Source organism: Macaca thibetana, chromosome 10 (assembly GCF_024542745.1).
Source record: "Macaca thibetana thibetana isolate TM-01 chromosome 10, ASM2454274v1, whole genome shotgun sequence".
NCBI lineage: Eukaryota > Metazoa > Chordata > Mammalia > Primates > Cercopithecidae > Macaca > Macaca thibetana.
In genome coordinates this window covers 8,264,238-8,276,566 of record NC_065587.1, presented here as the reverse complement: position 1 = coordinate 8,276,566, position 12,329 = coordinate 8,264,238, and the positions used below count along the sequence as shown (strand labels likewise).

Sequence of the window (12,329 nt, the reverse complement as noted above, 5' to 3'; positions counted from 1 at the left end):
TACAAATCTTGTTTGCATATCATATATGTATAGTTTAGTGTTTTTTTGTTTAATTTTTTGAGACAGAGTCTTGCTCTGTCACCCAGGCTGGAGTGTAACGGCACCATCTCAGCTCACCACAACCTCTGCCTCCCTGGTTCAGGCAATTCTTATGCCTCAGCCTCCCAAGTAGCTGGGACTACAGGTGCCCGCCATGACACCTGGCTAATTTTTTTGTACTTTATTAGTAGAGACTGGGTTTCACCATGTTGGCCAGGCTGGTCTCAAACTCCTGGCTTCAAGTGATCCATCCGCCTAGGCCTCCCGGAATGCTGGGATTACAGGCGCAAAACACGGTGCCCAGCTCATATATGTATGTTTAAATAATAAAGTCTTAATAACAGTAACCTGTGCATCCATCACACAGCTAAAACAATGGCACAGCACCCGTTCCTTTGAACCCTCTCCAGCCCCTCCTAGACCCCACCCAGAGGTAAACACCTGTCTATTCATTCAGCAAGCACTTTGGGAGCCCCTCCTATGTGGCAGGCACAGTTCTTGGTCCTGAGGATACAGCTGTGAACAAGGCAGACCAAACTGTTTGTCCTCATGGAAGCTGAACTCTAGCAGAGGAGAGAAGCAATCAATAGGCAAAGGATGAAGTGCCTTAGAAAGTGCTATGGGGGCTGGGCGTGACGGCTCACACCTGTAATCCCAGCACTTCAGGAGGTGGACAGATCATTTGAGCTCAGGAGTTTGAGACCAGCCTGGCCAACATGGCAAAACCCCATCTCTACTAAAAATACAAAATTAGCTGGGCGTGGTGGTGGGTGCCTGTAGTCCCAGCCACACTGGAGTTTGGGGCAGGAGAATTGCTTGAACCCTAGAGGCGGAGGTTGCAGGGAGCCGAGATCACACCACTGCACTCCAGCCTGAGCGACAGAGGGGAACTCTGTCTCGAAAAAGAGAAAGTGCCATGGAGAAAAATAAGAAGGGGTGGTGGGGAGGCCTGGCCATGCAGGTATTTGAGAAAGATTTATATGGGGGAGGGAACAGCCCTGCCTCTTATCCCTGTGGACACCTGCAGCTCTAGTCCCCGTGTGTCCTGCTGGACGGGTTCTGTACAAACACCCCTCTGTTCACATCTCCATCCCTTTCAACCACCGGCAGCTTCCAGCTTGCGATTACCCCCAGGGCCACAGGGGACCCTCTGCCCTTTCTGGACACTCCCATGCAGGCCGTTCTTGAGGGGACATTGCTCGGGAAGGAACTGCTGGGTGTTCAGCCTGCAGTTGAGGCCGAGTTGTTGGCCACCATTGGGATGGGGGCAGAGAACCAAGTCAGCGCCCGAAGCTGAAGCTGGGCACCACCCAGGCCTCGCAACTCCGCTCATGTTTCTTTTTTCATTCAGTATCTTCTCAACAAACGATGACACGATTGGTACTTATTTGCTTTTTCCTAGGAATGAGTTTCTCAGAGACGAGAGGTCCACCATCCACCCGGCTGTCAGCCTAAGCTCCTGCCCTCATTTTGCACCGGCCCTTTGGGGTGGCCGGTGAGGGCCCGTGTGGGCTGACAGGTCCGTGGTCAGGCGGCCATGGTTGAGCCCTGGTCCAGCTGGACCCCAGGACAGGGAGTCCTGGGCAGCTGAGGACGTCGGGGGCAGATGGGAGACAAGGGCACTGGTTGGAAAGGCCTGGGGGATTCCAGCAAACTCACAGAGCGTCCCCTGAGCCTGACGGACAGCATTGACGCCGCTGTCTTTGTGCTTCCGCCTCCAGGTCTGGTTCTGAACAGAGACCAGAGGCTATCCTGGGTGAGTACCGCTGCCTCTGCGTCCCCCCTGCCACGGTTTGCTTATGAGCATCTTTATCGTTTTTGAAAATTACACGCTGGGCATGGTGGCTCGCTTTGGGAGGCTGAGGCGGGGTAGATCACCTGACGTCAGGAGTTTGAGACCAGCCTGGCCAACATGGTGAAACCCCTTCTCTACTAAAAATACAAATAAATAAATAAATAAATAAAGCTAGGCGTGGTGGCACACGACTCTAATCCTAGCTACTCAGGAGGCTGAGGCAGGAGAATCACTTGAATGGGAGGCAGAGGTTGCAGTGAACCGAAATCGCACCACTGCACTGCAGTCTGGGTGGCAGAGTGAGACTCCATCTCAAAAAAAAAAAAAAAATTACATAGGTAACATAATACATAATAATTGTCAACTTAACCGTTTGTAAGTGTGCACTTCAGTGGCATTTTTTTTTTTTTTTTTTTTTTGAGATGGGAGTCTTGCTCTGTTGCCCGGGCTGGAGTGTAGTGGCCGGATCTCAGCTCACTGAAAGGTCCGCCTCCCGGGTTCCCGCCATTCTCCTGCCTCAGCCTCCCGAGTAGCTGGGACTACAGGCGCCCGCCACCTCGCCCGGCTAGTTTTTTTTTTTGTATTTTTTAGTGGAGACGGGGTTTCACCGTGTTAGCCAGGATGGTCTCCATCTCCTGACCTTGTGATCCGCCCGTCTCGGCCTCCCAAAGTGCTGGGATTACAGGTTTGAGCCACCGTGCCCAGCCTCAGTGGCATTAAATAGAGTCAGTGGAGGTGAGGAGAGGAGGGAGACATTCCAGGCACTGACCGCTGCACAGGGAAAAGCTGGAAGTCAGCTCAGAGCATCTGTTGAGAGCGGGATTCCTGATAGAGGCTGTGAAGAGGGGAGAGGCAGGATGACAAAGTTCTCAAAAAACAGCGTCCCATCTGGAAGCCTGGAAGTGTCACTGGAGCACTTGTATTAATAGAAACTTGGCCATCTCTGCCACTGAGGGGCTGTGTGACCTTGGGCAAGATGCTTACCCTCTCTGAGCCTTGGTTGTCTCATGTGCAGAAAGAAGGTGCTTTCATTCATTCAGCTGGTTTCTGAGCAGCTTGGCTAGGGGAGCCACGCCCTGGGCCTGCCTTTGAAGGGTTGTTGTCGAGACTAGGTGAGGTCATGTGTGTTGAGTGGCCTCGCACACTGCTGTCGCTTCAGGTACTCATGGCTTGTGCTATTTTGTGATTGTTCAAAAATGGTAGAACACTGGACATGTGTGAGACACTGTCATTAGAGGTGGGGAAGCTCTAACTGCAGGGAGACCGCTGAGAGCTGCTGTCCAGGCCCAGGCCAAGAGATGAGGCTTGGACCAGGGTGTCAGTCAATGGTCTGGGAATGTTAATGTGTTTGTCTTTGATCTGTGTGGGATTTGTTCTTGAGCATGGTATGAGGTAGTGATTCGTTTTCTTTCTTTTTTTTTTTTTTTTCATGTTTTAAAAGTTCTATTTTTCTTTAATTTTATTATTATTATTATTATTGATACAGAGTCTTGCTCTTGTTGCCCAGGCTGGAGAGCAATGGCACGATCTCAGCTCACTGCAACCCTTGCCTCCCAGGTTCAAGCAATTCTCCTCCCTTAGCCCCCAAGAAGCTGGGATTACGGGCATGCACCACCACCCCCAGCTAATTTTTGCATTTTCGGTAGAGACGGGGTTTCACCATGTTGGCCAGTCTGGTCTCAAACTCTTGACCTCAGGTGATCCACCTGCCTCGACCTCCCAAAGTGCTCAGATTATATACGTGAACCACCATGCTCAGTCTATTTATTTTAATTTTAGAGACAGGCTCTCCCTCTGTCACCCAGACTGGAGCGCCATGGCTCAATCATGGCTCACGCAGCCTCAGACTGCTGGGTTCAAGTGATCTTCCCACCTCAGCCTCCCGAGTAGCTAGGACTACAGGTGTGCGCTATCACACCCTGCTAAGGTTTTCACTTTTGTAGAGACAGGGTCTTGCCATGTTGCCCAGGCTAGTCTTGAATGCCTGGGCTCAAGCTATCCTCCTGCCTCAGTTTCCAAAGTTTATAGGGATTACAGGTGTGAGCCACTGCACTCAGCCATTGTAATTGTTTTTCTAGATGAACAGCTAGTTATTCCAATACCCGCTGCTGGGTGGTCCTCCCTACCCACCAATACTCACTCACTGGTGGCTTGTCCCGTGTGTGTGCTGACCTCCGTGGTGGGAGTTTATTGCCAGATCCTAGTCAGTCTGGCTTTTGGAGATGCCCCCTTCCCTGTCCTTAGGGACCATGGCTTATGTGACCTGTTCTGTAGTGGGAGCCGTGGTCACCCATAATGCTGGAAGGAGAGGCTTCCCCGGGATGGAAAGACTTTGTTAGGACATAAACTAGTTGCAGAAGATTCACATTCCAAGATGGAGCTGGCCCAAAATCCTTTTTTTAATTTTTTAAATGTCTGGCCCGGTGCAGTGGCTCACACCTGTAATCCCAGCACCATGGGATGCCAAGACGAGCAGATGACTTGAGGCCAGGAGTTTAAGACCAGCCTGGCCAACGTGGTGAAACTTTGTCTCTACCCAAAAATACAAAAATTAGCCGGGAGTGGTGATACACACCTGTAGTCCCAGCTACTCGGGAGGCTGAGGCAGAAGAATCGCTTTAACCAGGGAGATGGAGATTGCAGTGAGCCGAGATCGTACCAGTGCACTCCAGCCTGGGCAACAGAGTAAGACCCTGCCTCAAAAAAAAAAAAAACTTTTTCATATATTTCTTCTTCTTTTTTTTTTTTTGAGACAGAGTCGCACTATGTCACCCGGGCTACAGTACAGTGGTGCGATCTCGACTCACTGCAACCTCCGCCTCCCGGGATCAAGCGATTGTCCTGCCTTAGCCTCCAGAGTAGCTGAGACTACAGGCGCCCTCTACCACGCTGGGCTAATTTTTTGTATTTTTGGTCGAGATGGGGTTTCACCATGTTGGGCAACTGGTTTTGAACTCCTGACCTCAGGTGATCTGAATTTTTTTTTTTTTTTGGAAAGGAACATTTCACAAATTTTCGTAACATGCTTTTACAGGGGCCATGCTAATCTTCTCCTGTATTGTCCCAATTTGGCAGTATATGTGCTGATAACGCAAAGTACCCACATTCTATTTAGAGAACAAGTCTTACTCTGTCATCCAGCCTGGGGTGCCATGGCCCAAATTTGGGTCAGTGCAACTTCTGCCTCCCGGATTCAAGCAATTCTCCTGCCTCGGCCTCCTGAGTAACTGGGATTACAGGCCCGACACCATGCCCAGCTACGTTTTTGTAATTTTAGTAGAGATGTGGTTTCACTCCGTTTGCCAGGCTGGTCTCAAACTTCTGGCCCCAGGTGATCCACCTGCGTCAGCCTCCTAAAGTGCTGGGACTACAGGCATGAGCCACTGTGCCCAGCCTAATTGTTGTGTTTTTAGTAGAGACAGGGTCAAGTTTACCTGTTCACATTGTGCCAGAAAGCCCCTCCCGTGTGCAGGCCCGAAAGGCTTGGTCACACCCCGCTGTGAGATGTGGCAGCTGCCATATGAGAGCACGCGGGCCTTGAGGACAGTATGGGAACCCCTGTTTCAGGAAAGGCATCTCAGGTCATTTTAGTCTGAGAAGCAGAAAATAGCTGGTGGGCCAGGGTGGAACCAAGGCAGTGAGTTCTCTCAGGTATGTGTGTGTGTTCATAGCCATAGCAATTTTATATTCGCGATGGTGGAGGTAGAGGAGTGTCGGCTGTCACTTAGTGGAGCTGGTCCTTACAAGAGCTTCCTGGAATTAATCCACTCAGCATGCCCTGCACTTTGTGTGCTGAGAACTAGGAATAGAGAAAATGCTGAGAGCTCCTGCCCTTAGAGTCCTCAAATCAGAGCAGCACAGTCCGAAGGAAGCAGAGTGAGCCTCATGGAAGTTCAAATTTGTCTAGCAGCTATATTAAAACAGGCCCAAGCCTGGGCGCAGTGGCTCACACCTGTAATCCCAGCACTTTGGGAGGCCAAGGCAGGCAGATCACCTGAGGTCAGGACTTCAAGGCCAGCCTGACCAATATGGTGAAACCCTGTCTCTACTAAAAATACAAAATTAGCCGGGCATAGTGGTGGGCACCTGTAATCCCAACTACTCAGGGGGCTGAGGCAGGCGAATCGCTTGAACCTGGGAGGTGGAGGTTGTGGTGAACTGAGATCACACTCCAGCCTGGGCAACAAGAGCAAAACTGTCTCAAAAATAAATAAATAAGCTCTATCAATTGTTCTCATATTTTTATTTAACATCCATGATGTGATTTCAGATGTAATCAACATGAAGCTTGATTGCATTATTTTGCATGCTAAGTTTTCCAAATCCAGCTTTGCGTCACACCTACAGCACATCTCACTGGAGCTGGCCACATACCCGCCATCCAGACGTGAAACTGTCACAAGACAGGGCAGGCAGGGCTGCGGAGGAGGCCGGCAGGGGCCATGATGGAGTGCCCATCCTGTACTGTGGTCCCAGCAAGTTTCTTCCTGCTGGCAAGAAGCCTGTCCCAGGCTGGCAGGGGATAGCGTGAGGTGCAGCCTGCGGACTGGGAAAGGGGTGTGGAAGGGCCACACCTCAGTCCTAAAATCCAGGCCCAGAAGTGGCCCAAGTCACTTTTCTGACTTTAATCACACAGCCATACCTGGTGGCAAAGCAGTAAGGGAAATGGAGTCAGGCTGGGTAGCCAGGAGCCCAGGAAGAGGGGAGAACAGACTTGGAGAGGGCAGGAGTCTCTGGCCACCAGGGGCTAAAGAGCCTTCGATGAGGCGGTGATGTGGTGGGGTCCTGGGCTCAGATTTAGGGTGGAATTCACCATGCTTTTGTCTCTGCAGCCTGAGAACAGTGTTGACTTAGTCAGCAGGGAGCTGTATGCGCATTCCATCAGGAAGCTGCAGGCCCACGTTCTGTTCATCAAGTGAGTCTGGACCAAGTGCCCTTCGGTCACCCCCAAAAGACACATGGGCGCCAGGAATCTCTGGGAGGGAGCCCTGGCATGAGGCTCCAAGTTCTCTGTGTTGACCACACCGCTGAGGCTCAAGATCTTTTTCGGGAAGCCCCCCTGGCAGCAGGGTCATGGAAGGAGGAAGGTCAGAGGAGGGGAGGGCTCAGGCAGCAGGGGATGGGCCAGGGCTGTCCCACATCTTTACACAGGTGTCAGCCGGGGGCATGCCCAGGTAAGGCTCCATGACCAGTGAGCACAATGTCGGCTCACTGCAACCTCTGCCTCCCGGATTCAGGCGATTCTCCTTCCTCAGCCTCCCAAGTAGCTGGGACTACAGGTGCCCGCCACCACGCCTGACTGACTTTTGTATTTTTAGTAGAGAGGAGGTTTCACCATGTTGGCCAGGCTGATCTCCATCTCCTGACCCCATGATCCGCCCACTTTAGCCTCCCAAAGTGCTGGGATTACAGGCATGAGCCACTGTGCCTGGCCCACCACAGACAATTTTTAAGCCATAAAAAGAAAGGAAGCACTGACATGGGCTCCAGCGTGGATGAACCTTCACGCTAAGCAGACGAAGTCAGATGCAACCATCTACGTGTTGTATGACTGCATTCACGCTCAAGTCCAAATAGGGCACACTGCAGAGACAAAGCCAGTTCATGGTTGCTCAGGACCGGAAGCCTGTGGGGGGTGTGTGTGTGTGAAAGCGCAGAGGTTCGGGACTTCATTGGGGGTGATGAAAATATTCTGTAATTGTGACGATGGTCTCACAACTCAACGTATTAAAAACCACGGGATTGTAGACTGTCAATGGGAGGATTGTAAGACGTAAATTCTCTCAGAGCAAGTGTGGACTCCAGAGCCTGTTCAGATCCCAGCTCTGCTATTCAGGACTGTGACTGTGGCCAAGTCCTAAACTCCCTGAGCCCCAGCAGGGCGTACCTTAAGCACTTGCTTGCGCCTGGCTTGTGCCAGCTGAGTGTGAACTGAGATTAACTGAACCTCAAATCCAACCCAGGGTCAAGGGACCCGGCTGTGGGAGGTGGGGTAGCCCAGGCTTTAGTTTCTCCTCAGAGGCCTGAACCCAGGGCAGGATGTGGGCAGTGCTGGGAGGCGGTTCTAAGATGAACCCTAACAACCCCAACTCCTCACTTTCCAGAGCAGTCCACGGATATTTTGATGTGAGAAGAGAGAATTACTCTGACAAGGAGTCCCTGTCGTTCATGATACACACGCTGAAGTCCACCCTCAAAGAGGTAAGGCGGGGCTCAGGGAGCTGGTGTCCGGCCACTGTCACCCACTCTGGTCCCACCTCACCCATCTCTTCTCGTGCACTGGGAAGACCCCTGGTCTGGCCCCAGGCCCAACAAGTGACCACCAGGATCTCTCAGGCCTCACGCTCCACTGTGGTCGGTCCCTAGAGGCCTGGGGACACATGTCATCAGAATTCAGGAAACAGAGACCTTTGGTGGGGAGATTCTTTTATCATCCTCGAGTACCCATCCTCCTTCCTGGGCCAGACACAATTAGGTGACCCAACTGCCAGAGGCAGTCCCACAGTTTTTATTTTTTTGAGACAAGGTCTCATTCTGTTGCTCAGGCTGGAGTGCAGTGGCTCAATCATAGCTCACTGCAGCCTCAAACTCCTGGGCTCAAGTGATCCTCTCACCTCAGTCTCCTGAGTAGCTGGGACTACAGGTGCACACCATCATGCCCAGCTAATAGTCCCACTTTTTTTTTTTTTTCTTGAGATGGAGTCTCACTCTGTTGCCCAGGCTGGAGTGCAGTGGCAAGATCTCGGCTCACTGTAACCTACACCACCTGGGTTCAAGAGACTCTCATGCCTCAGCCTCCTGAGTAGCTGGGATTACAGGCACCTGCCATCATGTGCAGCTAATTATTTTATATATATATATATATATATATATATATATTTTTTTTTTTTTGAGACGGAGTCTCGCTCTGTCGCCCAGTGGCCAGATCTCAGCTCACTGCAAGCTCCGCCTCCCGGGTTCCCGCCATTCTCCTGCCTCAGCCTCCCAAGTAGCTGGGGCTACAGGCGCCCTCTACCTCACCTGGCTAGTTTTTTTGTATTTTTTAGTAGAGACGGGGTTTCACCGTGTTAGCCAGGATGGTCTCCATCTCCTGACCTACGTGATCCGCCCATCTTGGCCTCCCAAAGTGCTGGGATTACAGGCTTGAGCCACCGCGCCCAGCCATAATTTTTATATTTTTAAGAGACGGGGTTTCGGCCGGGTGCGGTGGCTCAAGCCTGTAATCCCAGCACTCTGGGAGGCCGAGGCGGGTGGATCACGAGGTCAGGAGATCGAGACCATCCTGGCTAACACGGTGAAACCCCGTCTCTACTAAAAAAAAATACAAAAAACTAGCCGGGCGAGGTGGCGGGCACCTGTAGTCCCAGCTATTCGGGAGGCTGAGGCAGGAGAATGGCGTAAACCTGGGAGGCGGAGCTTGCAGTGAGCTGAGATCCGGCCACTGCACTCCAGCCCGGGCGACAGAGTGAGACTCCGTCTCAAAAAAAAAAAAGAGACGGGGTTTCACCATGTTGGCCAGGCTGGTCTCAAACTCCTGACCTCAGGCGATCTGCCCGACTTGGCCTCCCGAAGTGCTGCTTTTGCAGACAGGAGCTACCTTGCCCAGCCTAGTCTCACATTTTATAGGCTCCCAAACCACAGCAGAACATCTGGCTGCCTCTTCCCTCCGCACCCATCGCGCCAGTGGGTGTGCTGGCTGTAGGTGGGGGTGGCTGTGCCCGGGTTCCTGGGAGCACTTGGTGATTCAGGGTTACCTACCCTCAACCACCTGATCCTGGGGCCTCTGCAGGTTTCCTGGCGTTGTCACAAAGGGAGGAAGCGCACCTGTGGCTGGCTGGTCACGTGGTCAGAGCCAAGGCAGGCAGGGCCCTCCCGTCTGGCTTCTTGAAGGCAGGCACAAGTCTGCAGGCTGCTCAGGTCCCCATCTCATTATCTGTTCTCAAGGGGACCTCCTCTAATACAATCACAGCATCCCTGGCCTTAGCCCCGCCCTGTCTTCCCGTAGTGTCCCTGTCCTCCTCCCCCCTCCCATCCCCCCGCCCCGTGCAACTTCACAACTTAGCTGGGAGGCCTCCAAGTCCCCAGGGCTCACACACCTCCTGGGGTGCTATGGACTGACCTGGCTCCAAGGTGTAGAGTGTGCGGGAAACTCACCGTGGGAGGTGCTCCTGCCCTGCAGGAGCCAGAAGGCTGTGGGAGGGCCCTGACCCCAAGGCCTATGGAGCTCCCTAGGCTCCTCTGGCCACACCTCACCACACACCCTCTCCCTTCTCCAGCGGTTCCAGTTTGTGGAAATTCCAGGCAATCACTATGTCCACATGAGCGAACCCCAGCATGTGGCCAGTATCATCAGCTCCTTCTTACAGCACAAACACATGCTCACAGCCTAGCTGTAGCTCTGGGCCTGGAACTATGACGACCTCGTGCTGCCAGACTCAACACTGGGAATGTGAGTTCCCGAGCCCTGCAATAAGGCCAGGCCTGTGGGGAAAACAGATCAGACTGTTACTGTGTCTATGTAGAAAGAAGTAGACATGAGATGCTGTTACTCTGTAACCCTAGCCCCAACCCTGTGCTTGCAGAGACATGTGCTGTGCTGACTCAAGGTTTAATGGATTTAGGGCTATGCAGAATGTGCTTTGTTAAAAAAGAGCTTGAAGGCAGTATGCTTGTTAAAAGTCATCACCATTCTCTAATCTCAAGTACCCAGGGACACAATACACTCCGGAAGGCGGCAGGGACCTCTGCCTAGGAAAGCCAGGTACTGTCCAAGGTTTCTCCCCATGTGATAGCCTGAGCTATGGCTTCCTGGGAAGGGAAAGCCCTGCCCCTCCCTCAGTCCCACACCCCCGTAAAGCGTCTGTGCTGAGGAGGATTAGTGAAAGAGGAAGGGCCTCTTTGCAGTTAAGAGGAAGGCAGCTGTCTCCTGCTCATCCCTGGGAATAGAATAGAATATCTTGGCCGGGCGCGGTGGCTCACGCCTGTAATCCCAGCGCTTTGGGAGGCCGAGGCGGGTGGATCACAAGGTCAGGAGATCGAGACCATCCTGGCTAACACCGTGAAACCCCGTCTCTACTAAAAATACAAAAAACTAGCCGGGCGAGGTGGCGGGCGCCTGTAGTCCCAGCTACTCCGGAGGCTGAGGCAGGAGAATGGCGTGAACCCGGGAGGCGGAGCTTGCAGTGAGCCGAGATCGCGCCACTGCGCTCCAGCCTGGGCAACAGAGCGAGACTCCGTCTCAAAAAAAAAAAAAAAAAAAAAAAAAGAATATCTCCGTGTAAAACCCAATTGTATGGTCCATTTACTGAGATAGGAGGAAACCACCTTACAGCTGGAGGTGAGAAATGCTGGTTGCAATACTGCTCTTTAATGCACGCCTATATGTTAGTATACATGCACATCAAGGCACAGCACCTTTCCTTAACCTTATGACACAGAGACCTTTGTTCACACGTTTTTGTGCTGACGCTCCCCCCACTATTACCCTAGGGGCAATGGTAAAGATAATGATCAATAAATACTGAGGGAACTAAGAGAGCTGTGGGTCCTCGTATGCTGAGCCTCAGCACCGGTCCCCTGCGCCCACTTTTCTTTATACTTTGTCTCTCACTCTCTCGAGAAATGTCCACAGCTGTGGTAGGGACAGGCCTCACTGGTCTTGAAGCCCAGCCTAGGGGTGTAGTCAGGGGAAGGAGTGAGACTCCAACTTTAACATCTGTGACCTCAAGGGGGAGACAGTCTGGGTTCGGGGGGCTGCTGTCTCCTGGCTAATAATCTCCAGCCAGCTGCAGGGAGGAAGGGCTGGGGCCACCTAGCCTTTCCCTGCTGCCCAACTGGGTGGAAAATAAAAGCTTCTCGTGTTCTCACTGCTTTCGAGACTGTTTCATTGCCAGCAAGGGCTTTTCCATTAAAGGAAAAGGGAAAACAGAGTGGATTCAGGCAGGGTCCTTGACAGAAGGGTGTGGAGGCAGAAGGGGCAAGTCCTCCTCTGGGCACGCCCAGGTCCCCAGGACTGCTGAAGCCCAAGACCCGAGGGGTGGCCTGGCCCTTACTCCTGGCCTGTGTGGACTCTCATAGGGCTATTGGATGTGGTGGCCTCAACCTGGGGCCCGTTTCCCAGAGCTCAGCCTCTTGGAGACGGATGCAGGCCCTGCCTCACCTGATGTTCCTCCAGGCCCTGCACCTCCAGCCATCCACTGCGGCTCTTGTGGCTCAGTAGGGTCGGAATTTGCGCTGGGCCCGAAGCAGCTCGATCCTCTGCTTGTCCTCCTCGAACTTCTTGCGCAGCTGCGCTAGATCTGGGGACGAGAGGAGGCGCGGGGCAGGGTCAGACAGCATGCCCCGGGCAGCCGGCTTGCTCATGCCCCACCCCTCCTCCCAGTTATTGTGGGGCACGGGGGGCATGTCTCCCCCACCAACCCAGCCCCCTTCCCAGCTCTGCTTTGGGGGCAGGGTCTGGATCCTGTAAGGAAACAGAATCCGACGGCAGGCCGAG

The 12,329-nt window shown here is 52.8% G+C and overlaps 4 protein-coding genes and 1 non-coding gene across 6 annotated transcripts in view; 2 read left to right on the top strand and 3 right to left on the bottom strand.

Moving 5' to 3' along the window:
• The window catches only part of SERHL2 (serine hydrolase like 2), a 75,691-nt gene extending 65,467 nt beyond the window's left edge, over positions 1-10,224 (top strand). Inside the window, exons 9-12 of the mRNA XM_050806167.1 lie at positions 1,761-1,795; positions 6,667-6,749; positions 7,939-8,035; positions 10,111-10,224. Of these exons, the coding sequence (XP_050662124.1) occupies positions 1,761-1,795; positions 6,667-6,749; positions 7,939-8,035; positions 10,111-10,224 (329 nt within the window). The remainder of the gene's footprint in view (positions 1-1,760; positions 1,796-6,666; positions 6,750-7,938; positions 8,036-10,110) is intronic.
• TSPO (translocator protein) overlaps positions 1-12,329 on the top strand; it is a 677,237-nt gene that overhangs the window by 64,196 nt on the left and 600,712 nt on the right. The gene's annotated exons all lie outside the window — the stretch shown is intronic.
• The window catches only part of LOC126963638 (ribosomal RNA-processing protein 7 homolog A), a 198,025-nt gene that overhangs the window by 49,936 nt on the left and 135,760 nt on the right, over positions 1-12,329 (bottom strand). The window lies entirely within an intron of this gene.
• The window catches only part of LOC126964031 (ribosomal RNA-processing protein 7 homolog A-like), a 141,675-nt gene continuing 132,645 nt past the window's right edge, over positions 3,300-12,329 (bottom strand). Inside the window, exons 8-10 of the mRNA XM_050806894.1 lie at positions 11,994-12,132; positions 9,593-10,315; positions 3,300-7,417 (exon numbers count right to left, since the gene is read on the bottom strand). Of these exons, the coding sequence (XP_050662851.1) occupies positions 12,047-12,132 (86 nt within the window). The 3' untranslated portion in view covers positions 3,300-7,417; positions 9,593-10,315; positions 11,994-12,046. The remainder of the gene's footprint in view (positions 7,418-9,592; positions 10,316-11,993; positions 12,133-12,329) is intronic.
• Positions 4,828-4,929, bottom strand: LOC126929892 (U6 spliceosomal RNA). The gene has a single exon (XR_007717329.1). It is a non-coding gene; the product is annotated as a U6 spliceosomal RNA (small nuclear RNA).